The sequence below is a fragment of the Rousettus aegyptiacus genome, unplaced genomic scaffold (genome assembly GCF_014176215.1).
Source record: "Rousettus aegyptiacus isolate mRouAeg1 unplaced genomic scaffold, mRouAeg1.p scaffold_m13_p_6, whole genome shotgun sequence".
NCBI lineage: Eukaryota > Metazoa > Chordata > Mammalia > Chiroptera > Pteropodidae > Rousettus > Rousettus aegyptiacus.
The window spans coordinates 95,714,656-95,734,803 of NW_023416309.1; the positions used below are offsets into that span (position 1 = coordinate 95,714,656).

The window sequence follows — 20,148 nt, forward strand, 5'->3', positions numbered from 1 at the left end:
TCCCACCTAGGAAAGAGAGGGGCTCAGGAATGCTGCTCTCTCCGGGAAGCCCAGCCCTATGGCCCTTTATTCTAAATGCATCACCAGTTCTTCCCTCCCCAAAATGAGAACCTTGTGAACGCTCCTCCCAGCTCTAACTGTTCACTGCTGCTCTCTTCCCACGGGTTAGGCTGCCGCTACTCAGGGATGAGCTCTTTTCTTGACGAACAAAAGCAAACAACATAGCCTTTGAAAACAGAAAGAGAGACTGAGGTTAGAATTGAGAGGGGACATCCAAACTGATCCATGGAGCAGACAGCCAAGTGAAGCTTTAAGTAGTATATTCTTTTTTGAAGATCCTTCTGGAAAGTATCTGTTTTGACCTGAGTTGTAGTGGGGCTCACGTGGGCAAAAATGTTCATGACCGTGACAATGTTTGTGATGTGACTGGGAAACAAAAGCTGCAGATGGTCCTTCTAGGAACCAGGATAGAGCAGATGACTCAGCAAAGTTCATGTCATCTCTTGGTCTCCTCTTCAGGAGAAGGAGAATAAATCTGCCACCTGTTGTAAGAGAGATCAGAGAAAGACGTCTATTCTCTGAGTCAGCTAGTGAGCTTGAAGACCAAGTGAACTTCAAAAGCGATGTCCACGGCAGGGAGGCTGCAGCCAGCCATCTGAGTCACCCTGGCCTGGCTGTAGTACTGGGCCCGGAATGTCTGCGGTGGTCCTGCTGGCCTAGGGGGTGGTGATTCACCATCCAGAGCTGGAAGAGCCGACAGGCCCCAAAGTCTCTCCTGCTGTTCCAGTTCTCATTCCTGGACCTCGATTCAGGAGCCAGGGGGGTCTGGAGAGCAGGACCCCGGGTTCTCTCTCAGCAGTACAACCACCACCTGCTCCCAGCAGATTTCCTGACTTCCAGGACTCCTCGGACATCACCCAAACCACCCGTCCGACGCACACTCTCTCTACCTGTCTGGGCCATCATCAGCCTTTGTATCTGGGCTTCAGGCCAGTTGGGGGGTGTTCTTCTGCTTCCCCATCTCCTGTGTCTTCTCTGACCCCTCGCAACCTAGAAATTCTCCACAGTGGACTGGGTTTCTGCCACCTCCTGAGCTTCTCCTCCCCAACCCACCCCTGCACTGAACTGGATTCTGTACACAAGGATGCTTTTCATTATGGCATGGACTGGCTGGCCAAGCTGCTAGTGGGATTTATTGAACTATCTTGATCAAGTCCAGCAGGCCTATTTGATCCCCAGTAACTTCCCAAGGCCATCTTTGCCATTCCTTCTCAATATGCCCCGTGGGGAGCCTGTGGCCTCCCCCAGGGGTTTGGCGTCTTCTCTGATCTCCTCTGTCCCTTCCCACATTTCTCCCTCTCCCAGGGCCCAAGCCACATTTTCCTTAGTCTATCCACTGCATGGCATGAGAGCCGGAGATCAAAGGGAAACAGGGAGGGGAGCTGCAGAGAGGTCCCCTTCAAGAGGGGATAGGTCAGGACTTAAAGTATAACTGGCCTTCAGAGCAGCCCACCCACCAAAACAAATCCACAGAGCACTGGACAGGAGCTCAGGGCTGCTGGAACCCATCACAGAGCCTTCCTTAACTCTGGTTTGGCATCGGATTTAGGGGTCACAGGGAATGATGTCCACCTTTCCTGGATACGCTTTGTCTCCAGGGTTTTGACATAAAGCCTCTGAGCCCATTAACTATGTCTCTCAATAGGAAGCAGGACCATCGGCAGTCCCACATCTCCTTTGGAGGCCAAATCTGAACGGATGCCTAATCTCTGCCCGTTGATAGCCTAGAGATGGAATTTGGAGAGCTTGCCCAGAGAGAAGATTTTCTAAATAGTGAAAAATGGGTGGTGGGTGGGCAAGGTTTCTAGGAAGCAGAGTTGCCCTCCTAGTCCAGTTGCCTCTCATCCCACACAAGCACTTAATTTCATGCTGGAGCTGCTCCCAGGCTGGGAGTTCATCTGGAAAGGAAAGCGGCCTTTATTAGGCCCTGGAGCTAAAAGGCAGAACAGGAGCTTGGTTGTTTATGGTTCAAAGTACCCAAGGCAAATGCAGAAGGAAAAGCCTGGGAAGAAGACATCAGGAATCTACCAAGAACTAGGTCTGTGTTCTTCGCCTTCTAGAGGAGAGTCCCTGTGGACAGAGCCATGTGCTGAGTACTTTGAAGAAGGTCTCCCACTGAGTCTCCAGTCTAGGGGCAGACACAGTCCTTAGCCTCAGGAAGCCTCTGCAGGATGGAGAAGATACAGCCCCTGGTTCATTGCCCTGCTCTCGGAGAGCCCCTGGTCCCATCAGGGAGGTTAAGGTCCTGCCCTGGAGCCCCCCAGTCCAATGGAGAGGCACAGCATGACCACAAGGGTCCCCACTCTGATGGCACAGACAGGACCACAGATCTCTCTCATACAGGAGAAGAGTGCATTTGAAGGGAGAGGATTGGCTCTCATAACCCTTTACAGACAGAGTCGTAGCTGCCTTACCTTCCTCAGAGTTCTCAAAGTATAAATGTACCCGACTCTAGCCTGCCTCTAAGAAGAAAGAGAACACTAATGGAAGTTCTCGGTTCACCTAGCTACACCAGGGAAACTCTATCTTTCATATTCCCTCAACCCTCTGCCTTTTCATTCTCCAGTTCTTTCTCCAGCCAGCTGGGACACCCCTCTAGATATTGCAATGGGGACATTACCACATTGCCAAAACCACGGGCCCCTGTCCGGAGCTGGGGTTGAAATGACTACAGCCCTATCCACTCTTACCCAGAAGTAGCTTGTTGCCTATGAGAGTGTCCCCTTCCCCCAGTCAGGACCACCCTGCCCAGGACTGCCCTCACCAAGGGCACCAGTGGTAGAAGTAAGGAATAGAAGAACACAGGGCCCTGTGCCCAGAAAGAAGGAGGGGGAAGAAGAAAGAGGGCACTTAAGGTACCCTACCCACAGGCAGGCCCCAGACAGCAGCTGGAAACACCCAAATGTTAATCACCAATTAGCACAGTTCAGGTGGAAAGAGAAACTTTATTACATGTAAAATGGACTTGACGTGGCAGGAGCAGTGGGCTTAATTTCTTGAGATAAGATGCTTTTAGGCTAATCAGCGGGTCTGTGAAGCCTGGATATAAGGGAACCACCGCAGGCTTCCTTGAAGCAGACTGCAAAGGGCCAGAAGGTAGGAGGACGAGACCCTCACCCTGCCTTTCTTCTGGAATAGCCCAAAAGGACGTCTGGTAAGACAGCGGCTGGGACAGGGGATGGAGAAGACACTGCAGAGGAGGTGGATCTGGGCGCCCCTGAGATACTCAGAACCCTTGCATCTCACTCGCTTTTCCCCTATATAAGAAATAAGAAACTGGATCTGATCGTTCCTTTAGCAGGTAACAAAGGCAAGAAGACAAAGTATCACAGCCCGCATATCTCTAGTACAGCTTTGGTCTTTTAGGGCTTGGGGGGAAGGTTCCTTAATGCTCTTTATCTCTGCTGAAGACCCTCTGAATGAAGTGGGGCAAGCCCTCAGGAGGGGTCAGACTTAAGAAAGAACTTTCCTGAGTCAAGATAGCGAAGCCTGGGGAGAAGAGAACGAGATGGTTCTACATGTGGTTTTCACTTAGGGCAAGAGAGCTGTGATGATTTAGGTGACAGCCAATTTGAGAGCGGGAAGGCTGGCTGGTATGAACTTTGGAGGGCTCTAAGGGGAGAATCTTGCCAAACCACATGCCTGTGATGTCTAGCCACTGAAGCCAGGAAGGGGGGCTGTCCAGGCACACAAGTTTTTGCTGCTTTCTTCTGCCTGGATTTCTTCCCCACTGCCCTCCCACCCAACTCAGACTCCACTTAAAAACAAAAGAGAAAGAAGGCTCACCTCTTGGCCAGACTCTATGTTCCTTCTGATTTCTAACTCTTAATGCCCAGCATGCTTCGCCCGCCCCAAGGTGTTGCTCCAGCCTCTTAGGAAAGCCCCAAACTCAGGGCTCAGTGGCACCCAGCTTTCAGAACCCCCACAGGCTCCGAGGTGCCCGCAGTGCATTGCCATACTGGCTGCTCCCTCAGCACAGTGCTTTTACCTCATCCTGCTCCTTTTCTCTCTTAGATCAGAAAGTAACTTTTGAAAGATGATGGCCATGAAGACCTCTCTGCTGCTGGTGTCGCTGCTCCTCGCAGTGGTGCTAGGAGGGAAGGAAGAGGGTCACTCCAGGTAGGGGTGAGAAGGAAAGAACCAGGTGCAGGGGAGAAAGGCTAGGGGGATGACTGGGTTCTGATTTTTGAGGGGGAGGTGAGACAGGGAGGCATCTCAGGCCAAGAGGAAAGAAGCTCGAGGAAAAAACCTACTGCAGCAGGTGAGGTTGCGGTTAGATCTCTGGAAGGACTTCTCAGTGGCCAAGGGTCTGAAGTAGATGACGACATCTCCCTTCCCACTGAAAGCCTTAACCAGTCATTTATGCATGTATTTGGTCAAATTTTATAGAGGGCCTCAGGCCAAGGTGCAGAGGATAAGTGTGCAGAGAGGTCTGCAAAGGCTCCTGCTCTCATGGAGCATATAGGCCCAAGGGGAAAATAGACAAAGAACCAGCAAAGGTGCATTGCAAACTGCCGTGAGTACTGTGAGAAAAATATGGGTATGACTATAGCAGGGGGCTTTGTGTTTTGGAGAACCAAGAAAAACTTCTCTGAGTAAACAATTAGGCCTTCTTGGATGCAAGGGCAAGCCATATACCTGTGTAAATTCAGTGATATAAATTTGAGGCACGGCTGTCAGAGACACATACAAGGAGAGACAACGTCACGTAGAACATAGATCTGACTGTGCCCAGGCTGCCTGGATCTGCCACCCTATGCCGTGTGCTAAATAAATCTCTCTGCACCTTAGTTTTCTCATGCACAAAAAGGGGGTATAAACAGTATCTACCTAAACTAATATAATACTGAATGTCACTCGTAATTTAAAAAAAAAAAATAGTATCTGCCTCTTAGGGGCGTTGTGAGGATTCAATGAGTATATGTATTAAAGGGTTTCAGAGGTCCTGACTCAGAGTAAATGCTGCTGTATATGAGTTCACTATTGTTAGCATTCACTGGGAACCCAAGACCTGAATCATGTAGGGTCAGGGCAAGAGGAGTAATGAGGGAACTGCGATTCAGTCCTTTGGGATGAGGGGACCACCCAGTCCCTCTTTGCCCAGAAACCAGAGCCAGAAACAATGAGGATGCAGGAAGTGGGTCCTTGAGCTGAGGGGCTTGATGCATGGGCAAGAGGGTGTCTCCATAAAAACGGACCCCCAAGAATGGGCTGGTTCATTTTCAGATGTCAACCTTATGTCAGCGACAACCGCTTATTGTGATCCCCCACACCCTCTGTCCCTTCTATGGCATCCTAGTTTCTATCTCTCTTCCCTGCCTCTCAGATTCCACACTAAGGTCAGTGGCTCCCAACCCCGAAGCCGCAGGTATGCCGAGGGGACTTTCATCAGTGACTACAGTATCGCCATGGACAAGATCCGCCAACAAGACTTTGTGAACTGGCTGTTGGCACAGAAGGGGAAAAAGAATGAGTGAGTCATTGCGCATGCCTCTCCCTGTTCCCTGTGCACCCCTCTACCTTCCTATCTTCAGACCAGGTGCCATACGTGGCCACACAGCTGTGTGATGCACAGCTCCAGGTGGCGCCTTTCACTTAGGCGATGATGGAGAGCTGGACAAGAGGGCAGCCCTGATCTGGGCAGCAGCCCAGACTGGGGGCAAGACTAGGGTGATGTCCCAGACCTTTTCTTTTAAGGGAAGAGATTGGGGGAGATGTGCTGGGCCCTTAGAGGATCCCCACGGGTTGGGGATAAAGGCAGAGGGAGCTGAGCTGCTGCCAATGACTTTTTGATGGTGGCTGCTTCAGACTTTGGAAATAGGATAAACTGCCCTCGTTCTATTTCCTTCCCTTTGCCAAATCTCCTTCCCTGCCTTTGCTGTTTGGTCGGCATGGTAGATTTTGAAAAGCTGTTGTTCACTGGCAGCTGAAGACAAGAAGTGGGGAGGCTGAGTGGAGAAGCAGTAGAGACACTCCTTAAGTTGAGGTACCAAAAGATTCCAACATCTTTGGACTGGAGAACATCTGGTGTGTCCCCCAGCCCCACCCACTCCCTAATCTTTATCTTACCAGCTGGAAACATAACATCACCCAGAGGGAGGCCCAGGCCCTAGAGCTGGCCCATCAATCTAACAGGAAGAAGGAGGCCAGGGAGCAGCAGGAGTGAGTCAGCCCACAGGGGAAGGGGGGTATGGGGCCTCCTGACCCACCCCCACCTCATTGTTCCCTCTCCCGGACTCCAGAGCAGGGCCAGGCCCCAGATAAGCATCCCCTTCCACTCTGAGTTCAAAGAGGGGTCTTCACTGAACTCTTGGAGGTCAGCCCAAGCTTAAGGGAGAAGCCTGAGAGGAATGGGGGTGGAGTTCCTGGGAGGGGTTTAGGGGCCGGGGTTTCTAAGATTGATGGCTTAGTGTGCAGAGTCACTGAGTCAAGGAGCGGGGGCAACAAAAGGGATCTCAGGAACTGGCTTCCCCACTTCTCCCTGTCACACTTCAGGGAGGCTATTTGTGAAACAGGGACCAGCCCAAGGCCAGTCCCTTGAAATCAGTTACCCTATCTCTGAGGAGGCTAAGGAAATCTATCGGATCATTCTGAAGAGTGAATGTTCCCAAAGTAATCTCTTGGGGTTTTGGAATGCATTCTGGATGGGATACATGTAGAGGCAGAAGGGTGGGATGTCTCCCACCAGAATTTTCTTTTGCTTTCCCTGTATTGAAGAAACTCTGTTCCTCGGTGGACAGATCAGGGTGGAGCTTTGAAATCTGAGGTAACTGCGAGGCAGCTGTGTTGACTCCCTCCTTCTAGCCCCAATCCCCCTTGGAGTCCCAGTCCCTGTATTTACTCTCCCTGAGTGGGTCCCAGGCTAAGGCAGCCTGCCTGAGGCTTTCTCCTTTGCAGCTCTCTACCCAAGAACCCTAGTGATGAAGATCTGCTAAAGGACTTACTGATCAGAGAGGTGCTGGCCTGGATGGTGGACCAGATGGAGCTCTGTAGACTCAGGTAGCAGTGTTTAGTGGCTTTGGGTGTCTAGTGTAGTGGTTATAAGCTTGAGTTTTGTGGTCAGACGCTGGTTCAGATCTTCACCCCATCTCGTACTGGCAAATTCTTAACTCTCTGAAACTTGGTGTTTTCATGAAAATCGGGGTTATTTAAATCACCTCGTGGAGTTGTTGTGGGATTTAAATGAAATAACACAAGGAAAAAGCTGAGAGCAACATCTGTAGAATAACGAGTTTAGTGATGTTGGCAGCCGTCGTTACTGCTCGTGCTTCTTTCTCAACTTCCTCCAGGTGAGATGCTGCTCTCGCCTCCCCTGCCCACATGAACCGAGCTGCCCAATCTAGTCTCAGCTTTCCCTCCATACTCTTGTGCCATGGCGCCTTCCCAGTGATGGAGCCCCTATAGTTGGAGGCATGTCTCCCTCCTCCGTAGCTGCTGCTGAATTCACCTCATTAGCTAGGAAGTCCTTCAATGTGTTATGTCCAAGAAATAAGGACTTTGTAGATGGAGAGATGCATCCACCTACAGGGTGAGACGGGACACTCATTCAGAATGCAGACACTGAGGCACAGAAACCGAGAAGCTAGGGAAGGACCGAGGGAACAAATCTGGGAAGGCTTCCTGTAGGAGAGTAAGAAGGGAGAAAGGAATGTGCCCAGAACAATAGAGAAGAAAGTATGAGAAAATCTCCATAGGAGAGTGGGTAACAGTCTCTGTGCTTTTTTGAATCATTTTGATTACTTATCATTAAAAAAGGTAATTTGGAGGTAGGAGCAGTTTAACTATGGCTGGGTGCCAGGATAAATATACTTTGCTAACTCCAAGCTGATAACGACCTTCTTCTCCACCACTTCCCCTCCTCTCTCTACTCTCCGCAGGTTTCAGTGACTTGACTAAACTCAGTTCAGGACTGGACTCTGCCCTTCATTTACTCAGCTCCTGCCTAGCCCCACTCCTGGGTACCCTGGAGAAGCCGAACCAATACATTTTAAGCTGAAATAAATCTTTGTGTCCATTGTTAAAACATATTCAGATGTCTACTGAGCACTAACAGTGTACGTCTGTGTGTGTGTGCCACCCACTGAAAAAGAGATATGACTCTTGCCCATCTCTTAATTCATCTATTGTACAAACACTTATTGGACAGTTAACATAAGCAGGGACTGTGCTAAACACTGGATATACTACACTGAAAGAAACAGACATTATCTTTGTTTCTGAGGAGTTTACAGTCTAGTGATGACAATAGACCTTAATTTTTAAAGACACAAACACATTAATAACCACATAACATGCTAACTTATGTGAAGAAAGATAGAGGTGCTATGTAGACAGAGAAATCTTATCTAGATGGAGTGGGAAGTCAAGAGGGCCTCTTTGAGAAAATGATATTTAGGCTGAATAAGATTTAAAGGATAAAATGGCCAAAGAATAAGAGGAGAGTTAATAAATATTAGCTAATGTTTTTACTATACAGCCAAATGGGCAATGGAGAGAACAGCACAAGTAGAAGCTAGACAGGTGGGCAGAAGCAGGACCATAAAGGCTCTGTTAAAGCTTTTGGATTTTATCCCGAGTGCGAGGGAAAGCCACGGAGGATTTTAAGCAAGGGCAGGTCAGTGAAGTCCTGGTTGCATTCCCAAACAATCACACTGATGAAAGTAAGCATTATATTGAGATGAATAGGGATAAAAGTGGGAGAGGAAGACTAGGTAAGGAGCTCTTGCAGGACTCCAGGTTCCCACTAGGATGACGGAAGTGGAGATGAAGGGAAGTGTGCAAACTCGATTAGTCCAAAAGTTAATACCTTTATTGCCCAGTGTTCAGAGCCTTCCGCAGCTCAGTCTGCTGCCTCCTCCCAATGCCCTGCCTTCCCAGAAGCACCTCCTCCCCGGATTTTAGCTCATGTTTGCCTGGAATGTCCTTCCTTCTACTTTTGTTCTAGTCATTTTTTAGTAGACTAGAGTCAAACACACCTAGATTCAAAAGCTTAATAGGTCCATGAATTGGCAAGTTAGTTCCTCTCTCTGAAGCTCACTTTCCTGTCTGTAAAAAGAAGATTATAAAAAGTACCCACTTTGTAGGATTAAAATATGCATTAAAATAATGCCTGGCACAAAGTAAGTGATCAATAAAAGTTAACTTTTATTATTATTATTCACACGAGTAAACCTCAGTTTAAAAATATGAGGGCATTAGTTTAAGATCGGAGAGCGGCAAGCTGGATGGCTGAAGTACTGGGTCCTTCACAAATGAGCAAAGCAGAGAGGACGTAAGACAATAGGAATGTTGGGGGACCAGAAGAGACATGCTCACCTAAAAACATTCTGGTGACCAAACTAAACTCTTTTGAGAGCTGAATTTGCCTGAGGGCTGCCAGTTTGCAATCTCTTCCAGCTCTGACATATTTGGTTTCCTCTCATCTAAACTTCTGGAGTTCCGAGAGTGTGTATCTCACAATTTAGAGCATGCCATTGCTCAGAGGAGGTATTAGTGATTCTCCATGATAGAACTGATTTTCTTGGGAAGAAGTTTGGATCTATATTTCTGGAGTCTTGGGTGTCTCTGAGTCAGTGAATCAGAAAGGGTTATGTTAAAAATTTTTGTACAAATGTTTTTACTGTGGGGCAGGCATTGTGCTCAGTTGTTTATAAACATTTTTTCAACATTTGAAGTGTCTCTATTCTTTTTTTTATTTTGGTTGTTCAAATTTATAAACATCATTAAAAGTCATGATAATTGAATTTAAAGCTTCATGGCTCCCCTTTAAGATGATAACATAATAGCTGTTAACCATGCACTCACTACACTGCCTCCATGAGGCAGAGAATTAAAAGCCCATGCTCTTAGCCACCTTGCCACAAGACTAATGAGTCACTTAAAACAAGTGAGGGCATCTGTGATAGTCAGTGTTCACTGGTGTACTGGAGCAGAGTGCTTCTGAGAGCCATTGTTAAATTGTCAGGAATTCTGTAAGCACATTGTAAAACCATTGATAGCTTGAAATTGGCCATAGTCAGAGTATTTATACCATGGAACTTGGCAAATGCTATAAATCAGAGCTCTTCACTCTGAACCTGGAGAGGCAGTTTTTAAACATTAACTAGCATATCACTAGTCAGCATACTTTCTCTAAAACTATAAAGGACAACAAATGTGTCTGGATAAGGGAATGAGCGTGTCTGTTTGAGGGTGACACCGAGGTTTGTCAATGGCCAATGTGTATACCTAAGGGAGTGAGTATGTATGTGTGCATTTGAGGGTATGAATATTTAAATCTGAGGTCATGAAAGTGAGTAAGAGATCAGCGTGTGTACCTTACGTGGTCATACAGTGTGAGTCAAAAAGTGAGAAATGAAGCAGATATGTCTAGATAGTATTAGTATCTAAAGGGTCAAGTTTTTGTGTTAGGGAGTGGTGTATTAGAAAAATGAGGACATGAAGTCAGTGTGTCAGTGTGGGGCTAGTGTGTTTTTCATAGAAAGGAGTACGTAGGTATATTGGAGCAGGTCAGTGTGTGGGGAGGGTTCTAAAAAGGCTAGTTTGTGTTGGGGGGGACAAATCTGTGTCTGAGAAAGTTTGTGTCTAAGGCGGCTTATGCTATGTGAGCTCAGTGTCTGACAGTGTGTATGAGAATGAATCTGAAAGTAAGATTATGACTGTATTGTTTCAAATGACAAAAACGCAAAACAACGGTGATTTTATCAAGATAGAACAAAGATTTCTCTTTCTCATAAACATCTGGTGGTAGGGTGCTCACAGATGGTGTAACAGCTCTGCTCCACAAAATTCTCAGGGACCCAGGCTCATAGGACTCATGGCTCTATCATCTCTTAAGGCCCAAAATAGCAATTAAACATCCTGCCACCAATCTCTGCTCCCATCCTCTTATTATCCTTTTCGCTTCACCTCGATCTGCAGCCTAGCTCAGCTTTTTCTGTAAACTTCATCATGGTACATGCAATGACAATTGGCTATCTCTCCTGTGATGACCTACAGACCTCGATTTCCACATTTTCAAAACTATTTCTTATTTTGCCAACTTCATGCTGTGGTTCCCTCCTCCCCCAGTGGCACCACACTGTTGCCCAAGCCAGAAAATCGAGCATCATGCTGACTTTCCCATTCAGTCTGCCTGTCTTACCAGTTTCACCATTCTACCTTCTCAGTATCTCCTCAATTTGTCCCATTCTCTCTATCTATACTGCCACTATCTTAGTTCTAGCTCTCATTTCTAATTTAGATTGCTTAAACTGACTTAAGCTAAGGTTGCCACTAATTTTCTAAAACAAAAATTTGATCTTATTACTCGCTGACTTAAGAATTCTCTATTAGCTCCTTTTCAGTAATGCTATTGAAATCACCTAAACACACAGATGACTAATACTACACCAGACTTCATAACAATCAAAGCTGATATTTACTTATGTGCCAGGCATTGCACTAAACACTTTGACATTTTCTGACTTAATCCTCACAACTGTGGAAACTGGAACAAATGAGATTAAGGAATTTCCCTGAAATTACTGGACCATATGTAGTGTAAGTGAGAGCTATGGAACCAAACAATTTAACTCCAGAGTCCCAGTTCTTAACTGCAAGGCCTTCACCAGTCAGTATGTCTGCGTATGACTCTAACAGGTAAACTCCATTAGTGTAGAATGGATTCTGGTTTGTGCTTTGTATTCAATGAACACTGGGTGCACAACTCCACGCCTGCCACGAAGTTGGCAGCCAATGAGCATTGGGGGCTGGGGTAGCGGTGGCGGGCAGTGGTGGAAAGACGAGAGGGTCCGAGGCATCCACGTTAGTGGGGAGCGCGGAGCCGCACAAAGGCAGCTGAGGACCGGCGTCCCAAACCCGCGCTTTCCCCGCCGCCCGGCTTCGCGGAGCTCGACCACCAGCTAAAGCAGAGGCCTAAACCCCTGGCGGTGGGAGACTTGCAGCCCCGCGGCAGGAAGTCGGAGCGTAGCTTCCGGCGCGCGCAGATGACGCACGAGCCGCGCTTCCGCGTTGGGGAACCGGCGGCAGATCCCGGGACGCAGAGACCCGGGGTCCCGGCAGCGGGGCGACCCGCGGGCCCAGGGCGGGGATGCACCGCCGCGGGGTGGGAGCCGGCGCCATCGCCAAGAAGAAGCTTGCCGAGGTGAGGGGAAGAAGGCGGACCTACAGCCAGCACCGACCTGCAGGAGACTTAAGTCTCTGAAGCAGATGTTTGTACCCTCAGATCGCATCCCAACAGTCTGACGGGCTTCTCGGGGGCCCCCAGGAATGGAATTTCTCCACCTTCCGGTGGATTGGAATGCCAGCATCCCCAGATCCACCAGCCCTTTCCCACACTTCTCCAAATTTGACTACAGACGAGTCCATTCTACTTCCTCATCCTCATCCCTTTTCCTAAGGAAAACCAGAGAGACCCTCCTCTTTTCATACTTCAGCCGAGACAGTACAAGTGGGAGCCCCCAGCGCCCACTCTCTTAACTCATGCTGGTCTCTTTGTCTGACAGGCCAAGTATAAGGAGCGAGGGACTGTCTTGGCAGAGGACCAGCTGGCCCAGGTGAGTTGGTTAGAAGGCTGTAGGAATGAAGGGAGAACGCACAAGGCTGGACAAAACAGCTTTGATATCAACTAGATTGTTTGAATTGAACCAAAAATAGAATATTTGGCAAATCCTGATTTCTGGGCTGCTCAGATCTTTTAGGTGACTTGCTAATAATGATAGCTAACATTTTAGTGATTACATGCTTATAGCGGCCCAGACATGTATCCATTTTGTTTACATAGACTGCCTTGTTCATTCCTCCTGACAATCCTATCAGGAAGGAACACTCTTTTTTCCTGGTTTAAAATTGAGGACTCTGAGGTGGTAAGTAATTTATACAAAGTTACATGGATAGTAAGTGGTAGAGCTGTTTGATTTACATCTTTTGGAGTTTTTACTTTAAATACCTAAGAATAACATTAAACTATTGCCTAACCTGTGACACCCACCACCACCAATATCACATTTAGGTGCATACCAGAAGTGTGTGTAAGTGATGGGGGTGTGGCTCCTGAACAATTTCCTTCTCTAGCACTTCCCTTTTCTGTGCATATCCTGAATTTACTTAGCTATTGTGACTGGTGAAGAAGAGAAAGCAGTTAAGTAGTGAGATGGGCCCTTGAAATGAGGGAAGATAGTAGACACAGGCCGTGCTTTTCAAAAGCTCCCACTCATAGGGGAGATGATATGCAGGAAACAACTGGAAATGGTGACTATAATAATGTGTAAGTTTCTAATACTTAGCAAATAAGATATTGGGACAAAAGTGTTACTTTTGGTGGGGTAGAAGGTAGGCTTCGTGAGGAGTAATACAAATAAAAGTCAGAAAGTCCCCAAACCATTTGTATTTAGCTTTGGAATGTAATCTGGCAGACCCACAGCCTTCCTTCAGGGATTCTTTATTCGGAGTCAATCTCCAAAGAGGTCCATGACTCAGATTAAACAAGCATTGCATACCTAATTCATGCCAGGCTTTATTTTCCTCCTATCTAGCCTTTTCTGTCAGTGGCTGAAGATTTCCCACTGCATGAATGCTGCATTCCTTCATTTTTAAGATAACATGGATTATGAGGTGCACCTTCAATTTAATAACAATTTTTCTGGGATAAAGCAAAGAAGCACCATGTTAGATATGCACGTTGATTGTTAGATGCATCCTGACTTTAGAACAGGAACACGTGGGAAAACACATATTTTAGACCTGAGGAAACATTACAGCATCTCGTTTCTGCTGGCAACAGAACTGTGAAGGAGAGGCAGGGGTCAAAAGAAGGAGAACGGACAATCGCACACTGGTAGGCCTGAGGGGATGGGTTATTTCAGCCTTTGCCTTGCTGCTGAGCCAGGGACCTATTTTTGACATCTGATTATCACCTAGCTGAGCTGCCCCTAACCTCCCCCTTGTCCATCCTATAGATGTCGAAGCAGTTGGACATGTTCAAGACCAACCTGGAGGAATTTGCCAGCAAGCACAAGCAAGAGATCCGAAAGAATCCTGAGTTCCGAGTGCAGTTCCAGGACATGTGTGCCACCATTGGGGTGGATCCTCTGGCCTGTAAGGAGTTGTCTGTAGGGGTCCAGTGTTCTCCTAGGATGCCAAAGGGACAGGAGCCACCTACTTGTTACCACTGTTGGTGGGGCATCTTCTAAAAGGGCATGTAGGGGGATATAGAGAGTGTTGTCTTTAGGGAGGGCCTGGCAGGGCAACTGAGTGCCCATTTTGACAGAGAAGATGGAGAGGCTGGTGTGCAGGCTGAGGAGCCAGTGTACATGATCTTCCCTTGAATGAACTACGGTGGAATTTCATATAGCTATTTTTTCCCCTATTAAAAAAATAATTTAGTTTTAATAAAAATAGTATGTGATTACACAATCATTACAGAAGAGAAAAAGGGAAAGGAGAAATAGTAGTCTTCTGACTCTGTTTCATAATTACAGAGATAAAGTACTGTTAACAGTTTAAGGTAGATACCTTTATTGATAAACTTCGTTTTACATATATGGGTTATGCTATAATCAACTCTATAACCTGCATTTTTCACTCAATAAAATAATGTGTTCAATGGATTTTTGAATGCTAGGTCTGCATATTTTTTCTTTTTGCCTTGTCTAGACCATATGTCCCATTATATTTCACTGTATGCTTTGAGAAAGGAAAACTCACTTTTATAGTATCCCAAGCCAGAATTAGCCAAGTAGAAATACCTTTTAGATTGCGCACCCGTTAGAACTGAGCCTGTCCTTAGCAGGAATTACCAAGAATCAGATTGTGTTGAGGAACCTTAGTAATGAATGGAGCAGAACGACTTAAGGCTAGGCAGGGAAGACTTCCCATGTGACAGATGTTTTAATCTAGCTTTGAAGGAAAGATGTAACTAATGAATAACCGAGCTTTTGTTTTTCTGTTTTTTAGCTGGAAAAGGATTTTGGTCTGAGATGTTAGGCGTGGGAGACTTCTATTATGAGCTGGGTGTCCAAATCATTGAAGTGTGCCTGGCCCTGAAGCACCGGAATGGAGGTAAGATGGCTGGGTCCTGTGGCTTGGGCTTTGGACTTCTCTGAGAGTCAGAAAAACCTTGAATGATATTTCCCATCCTGTAGTCTGCCTGCCAGTAAAGGTCTTGAGAAGCATCTTAGCTGCTTCATGCACTTGAATCCATGGTAGGTCTCCGGGCCAAGGGTAAATGGAATTACCTGAATGATTGTCTATTCTCCAAAGATCTTTGGCCAGGAAGGTCTAGCCCCTAGTCATTGCAGAAAATAGTAGGTAGGTAGGAAATATGATACAGTGATGCCAGCTGAGTTTCTGTGCTCTCCAAAATGTGACCTTAAGAATGGTTATCCAGTGATGTCATCTTAAGCACATCACATAGTCTGTGTTGAAGAAGGGAGGGAGGGCGGAAGGAAGGAAAAGGAAGGAGGAAAACCTAAAACCAGTTATAAATCATTGACTATAAATAGACATAATCTTGATGTCTGAAGTTTTTCAAAAATGATACTGCCTTTGGAATTTTTTTCAGTTGGTTGGTTTTTTTAGCCATAAAGGTAATCCTTCTGTTTTCTGCCCCACCTCTATAATAGGTCTGATAACTCTGGAGGAACTACATCAACAGGTGCTAAAAGGAAGGGGCAAATTCGCCCAGGATGTCAGCCAGTAGGTCTTGCCTTCCAACCCCTTGAAGTATAGGAAGGTCTTTGGATGGGTATCTTTTCTTCCTATTGCTTGTATATCTAGGATAGTTCAGGAATCATTTTTATTCCTCTTTATGATCAGAAAAAAGTTTTTATTTTAGAAAACTGATAATACAGAGACATAAAAAAACAAAAACTGTCCATTATTTCTCAACTGATTGCAACTGTTAAACATTTTGCTATATTTTCTTCTAAGTATTTTTTTTCATGTGTGTGTCTGTGTGTGTTTTTTTAACATTCTTGGGGCTTTGTATACTGTTGAGATTATTTGAGGTCAAGGAGAGTAGAGCAGGGACTGAGAGAAGCTGGGGAAGGGAGTTGGGGTATAAACTGACCTGGTTCACGAGCCTATTTGTGACTCCAGTTTGAGAAAAGGTAAAAAAATGTTGTCACTATGTGGGCTGCATATGTGGTCTACACATTGATTTATAGGTTTTCTTTTCCCCTAATTTTAGTTAGTTATCAACTAAGAAATCAGGAAATCTGGCATTACTGGGCCTGAATTTCCAAATGCCAATAATCAGCTTCAGGCTGTCCCCTTTAAAATGGGATAAGCATTTTCTATTTTGCCATAGTTCACACTACTGTCTGTTGTCTCTTATGTTCAGCTTATTCATCCATATTTCCCATTGGGCTCCTTTAGGCATATTTTTTACCTCTGTCCAATGTTGGAATGGTTTGCTGAGTAGAGAGTCTGACCGTCTCCCTTGAATATCCAAACACCATTTGGTGTCCTTTAACCCTACATTTTTACTGTTGTAGTTAACCGTTGTACAGCCTTTTGAGTCTTCTGTCAGGGTATCCTGCCCAGGGCAGAGCTGAAACTGAGTTATTGCTGTGTGGTCTACAGAGTTCTTTAAGCAGCTCTTCCTTACCTCAGAGACGACCTGATCAGGGCCATCAAGAAACTAAAGGCACTTGGCACTGGCTTCGGCATCATTCCTGTGGGCGGCACTTACCTCATTCAGTCTGTTCCAGCTGAGCTCAATATGGATCACACTGTGGTGCTGCAGCTGGCAGAGGTACTGGTGTGCCTTCTCAGAGTGTGTGTGTGCGCGCGCACATGTAAGGGACAGTGTGGGAGGGGATTCTGGAGCACCTTTGATCTCCTCCCCATCACTCAGGTCTTTTTGCTGGAACTGTCTAATGGATACACTACTCAGACCTGTGCTTATTTTGCAGTCATTTATTGATCAGCTACAGTGCAAAGCACTGGACTAGGCTGTGGGCCATATAAAGATGGGTACCATATAGTTCCTGCTCTCAAGGAGCTTACAGGCTAGTGGAGTAGACAGGCATGCAGACAACTATTCCCTTGGTTAGACAGATTCTTGGATGTCTTCTTAAAGTTACTTTGTAGATTCTTTTTTAAAAAAAAAAAGTTTAATCTTGTGTGCTATCCCCCCATTCCTCAGAATGCCTTAAGCATATACCATCTTCCCCTCAATCTTCATCATTTATTTAGGGAAGGCATGTTGGTTTCTTAATTTTGTAATGTAGGACAAAACTAAATGAAGGGCTTATCTTGATTGGAGGAATAGTTAGGATAAGGCAGGGCAAGGGCTGAATATTTAAATATTTTAGATTGTGAACAGTTAATGATTATCACTTCCTATCGATCCTTCTGAGTCTTCCCTTGTCACACTCTATAGAGACCTATGAGAAAGTCTAAATTTTTTGTGCCAGGGGCCTAAACCCCTCAACCTACCCCTTATCATCCTGAAAGTCATCCTTCCCTCCCTCCTTCTCCCCTTCTCTCTGCTGGAACCTCTAAATATTCTTTTTCTATGCTCTTAGGCTTTCTTTACCCAAGGGCAGCACCTCTTCCCGTCTGGATAAATCAGTTGTCCCTGGGCAGATGTTGGGTTCAAAGGGAAGCCACACTCTTAACTGACTCAATCCCCATTCCTTCCTTCAGAAAAATGGCTACGTGACTGTCAGTGATATCAAAGCCAGACTTAAATGGGAGACAGAGCGAGCGCGGCAAGTGCTGGTATGTGACATTTGAAATGGCCCAGAAAAGATGGGCCCCAGATGGGAAGAGGTGGGTGGGTGGAAACCACACAGGCAGGAGCTTCATCCTGTTCTGCTGGCCTCTTGTCCTGAAGGCTACTGCTGCCACAGTAGAAGTAACCTCAGCATTTCTCTGAAGATGGCACTGAGGTAGAACCTACAAAGGCAGGCTTCTAACCCTGACACACATGTAAAACCAGGCTGTCACTGCTACAGGGGGATCGCCAGCTGCTCTCCTAACCTGTAGAGCCTGGTCAGATGGTTAACATAGTTTGTACTGGAAGTAACAGTTTAGAATGGAAGACATTATTAACTACTTATGGTAATTACGTATCTATAGAGTATTACATATAGTTATAATTTTATGTATACAAATTTCATGGTACTAATGAAAGATTGATGTTGTGAATAGTAGCATGGAAATGTAGGGTTTTAATACTTTCTTCCTTATCCAGTCAACCTACAGACTCACTTTCATCTGTGAAGTGGGGTGACATACACATCTGTTTAATGATATTGAGCAGAACCAACCCATCTCGAGCCTATTTCCAGCTGTAGGAACTAATTAAGTCCATTCTAATACTAATATGGTCCTTCTACTAACTTCTCCAAAAAGGTTTACCCACATCTGACTGTTCCCCCGTAAGTTAACTGAAAGGTAGTTGATCTCCATTTTGCTTCAGTGAAGGGAGTCAGTGATTTGCTCAAAGCCAAATAGCAAATACTTCTGTATCCCTACATTCTTTCCACAACATCCAACTTTGTTTTTACCCTCTTTTCCAGCAGCACAGGTTAAGTGACTTGGTGGCATTTTTCACACCTCAGGCAAAGGTCAAGGCTGCCAGATCATTCCAGTTTGGTTGAAATGTGTGAAGGCACTCATGTAGATTTAGTTTGAAGACCCCATTGAAGCCAAAATAGGTTTGGGGATTATTTATCTAGTTTGTCCGTGTAAACTCCTTTCTCATGGCTCCTCTTACCTTTTTCCTCCAGGAACACCTGCTGAAGGAAGGGCTGGCCTGGCTGGACTTGCAGGCCCCAGGGGAAGCCCACTACTGGCTGCCAGCTCTTTTCACTGACCTCTACTCCCAGGAGATTACAGCTGAGGAGGCCAGAGAGGCCCTCCCTTGACTCTAGGGAGCGTGGAAATGGGCGCAGCAGGCAGGGAGAAGAGGGAGGAGCTGTTGAATAAAACCTGGACAACTTTGTTTAAAAAAAAAAAAAAAACACAAAATAATGTTCCAAGTTTTTTTCTTCCCCCAATATTCTTCCCCCATTATTTTATTTTATTCTTAAAAGTGCCTTCACATTGCATCTTTATTGGAGAAAACCTCATTTATCCAGTAAGGATAACCTGAGTAACATAGGTAACAGCGAGCATGTATAAAATGACTTGCACAGGTCATCTACAAGTCCATGGTAGACCGGGGCCTAGAATGAAGGCCATGTCTTCCAGCTAGACCATCTACTCTTATAGCCCTGAGACAAATTATAGCCTATTAATTCAAACCTCTTCCTTTTATATCTCAAATGCAGATCCTAATGGACTATAGAAAATATTCACTCTTCCAGCTTCCTCTGCGGGGATTCTAGGTTACAACAGACTCAGCTGTGAGTGTGAAGGGAACAGAGGTTAATAGTAAATGGTTAGAGGGAAGAATGGAATTTGAGGGTAGTCAACCAATAGTGAATGTAGTAGTTTCTCAAATTCCCTAGCTTTTCCTTCTGTACTGACCACCAGGTCCCTCTAGCCTTAGTGGTGGGAAATCATTTACTGAACACCTATCCTGTGCCCAGTTCTACATACACCTCTTTTAATCCTCACAACCACCTTAAAAGTTGATATAGATATCCTCAGGTGAGCAATCTAATTTACCAGGGACCACCAGCTTAAGAAGCAGAACCAAAGCCTAGGTCCACTTACCTGAGCCCACACTTTTACACAGGACAGGCTGGCAGGACATGGTGTAACTTCTTCCTGCACCAATGGTCAGCTAAGAGGAAAGTCTCTGCACCAGAAAGAGCCTTTGACAGCAAGAAAGGCAGTGACAAGCTAGAAGCCAAATGTTAAGCCCAGTTTTCATACTCTGCTAAATTCCTAAGGAGCCCTGGTTTAGTAGCAGAAAACTGAAAACCCAATGGTTTGTATCATCAACACTTAGACACCCTACCCTTAACAGGGGATGTATAGTTTCTACCTCTCACTTTCCAGTTTCTGGGCAGGTACTTCTTTGGAAGCAACTGAGGCTAAGACGGCATTCCTCTCCTTGACTGCCAGAGCTACCACCTTGTAAGGACCCCATTTCTAGATGGTAGAAAACTTGTCACCAATAGTCCTGCT

The 20,148-nt window shown here is 46.0% G+C and overlaps 2 protein-coding genes across 7 annotated transcripts; both read left to right on the forward strand.

Moving 5' to 3' along the window:
- Positions 1-3,023: 3,023 nt before the first annotated feature.
- LOC107517580 (gastric inhibitory polypeptide) lies at positions 3,024-8,525 on the forward strand. Of its 6 annotated transcripts, none has more exons than XM_036223157.1 (6): positions 3,024-3,214; positions 4,075-4,179; positions 5,387-5,533; positions 6,133-6,222; positions 6,958-7,059; positions 7,938-8,525. In XM_036223157.1, exons 2-6 carry the CDS (start codon positions 4,097-4,099, stop codon positions 7,945-7,947), a joined length of 432 nt encoding a protein of 143 aa, XP_036079050.1. In that variant the 5' UTR covers positions 3,024-3,214; positions 4,075-4,096; the 3' UTR covers positions 7,948-8,525. The 6 variants fall into 6 exon arrangements, with proteins under 6 accessions (XP_036079050.1, XP_036079049.1, XP_036079048.1 ...); XM_036223156.1 differs by lacking the exon at positions 3,024-3,214 and adding an exon at positions 3,819-3,996; XM_036223155.1 differs by lacking the exon at positions 3,024-3,214 and having other exon boundaries at positions 3,819-4,179.
- Positions 8,526-12,048: 3,523 nt separating this feature from the next.
- Positions 12,049-19,506, forward strand: SNF8 (SNF8 subunit of ESCRT-II). The gene is made up of 8 exons (XM_016158512.2): positions 12,049-12,205; positions 12,567-12,617; positions 14,019-14,157; positions 15,016-15,120; positions 15,684-15,756; positions 16,675-16,816; positions 17,713-17,787; positions 18,801-19,506. Exons 1-8 carry the CDS (start codon positions 12,152-12,154, stop codon positions 18,936-18,938), a joined length of 777 nt encoding a protein of 258 aa, XP_016013998.1. The 5' UTR covers positions 12,049-12,151; the 3' UTR covers positions 18,939-19,506.
- The last annotated feature ends 642 nt before the right edge of the window (positions 19,507-20,148 follow it).

Bases quoted from the DNA above. Each gene is read 5' to 3' on its own strand.
- SNF8 (XM_016158512.2), top strand. From the start codon at position 12,152: ATGCACCGCCGCGGGGTGGGAGCCGGCGCCATCGCCAAGAAGAAGCTT. The intron at 12,206-12,566 runs GTGAGGGGAAGA...TTTGTCTGACAG, and splicing joins CCAAGAAGAAGCTTGCCGAG to GCCAAGTATAAGGAGCGAGG. The intron at 12,618-14,018 runs GTGAGTTGGTTA...TCCATCCTATAG, and splicing joins CAGAGGACCAGCTGGCCCAG to ATGTCGAAGCAGTTGGACAT.
- LOC107517580 (XM_036223154.1), top strand. From the start codon at position 5,223: ATGCATGGGCAAGAGGGTGTCTCCATAAAAACGGACCCCCAAGAATGG. The intron at 5,534-6,132 runs GTGAGTCATTGC...TTATCTTACCAG, and splicing joins CAGAAGGGGAAAAAGAATGA to CTGGAAACATAACATCACCC. The intron at 6,223-6,957 runs GTGAGTCAGCCC...TCTCCTTTGCAG, and splicing joins GAGGCCAGGGAGCAGCAGGA to CTCTCTACCCAAGAACCCTA.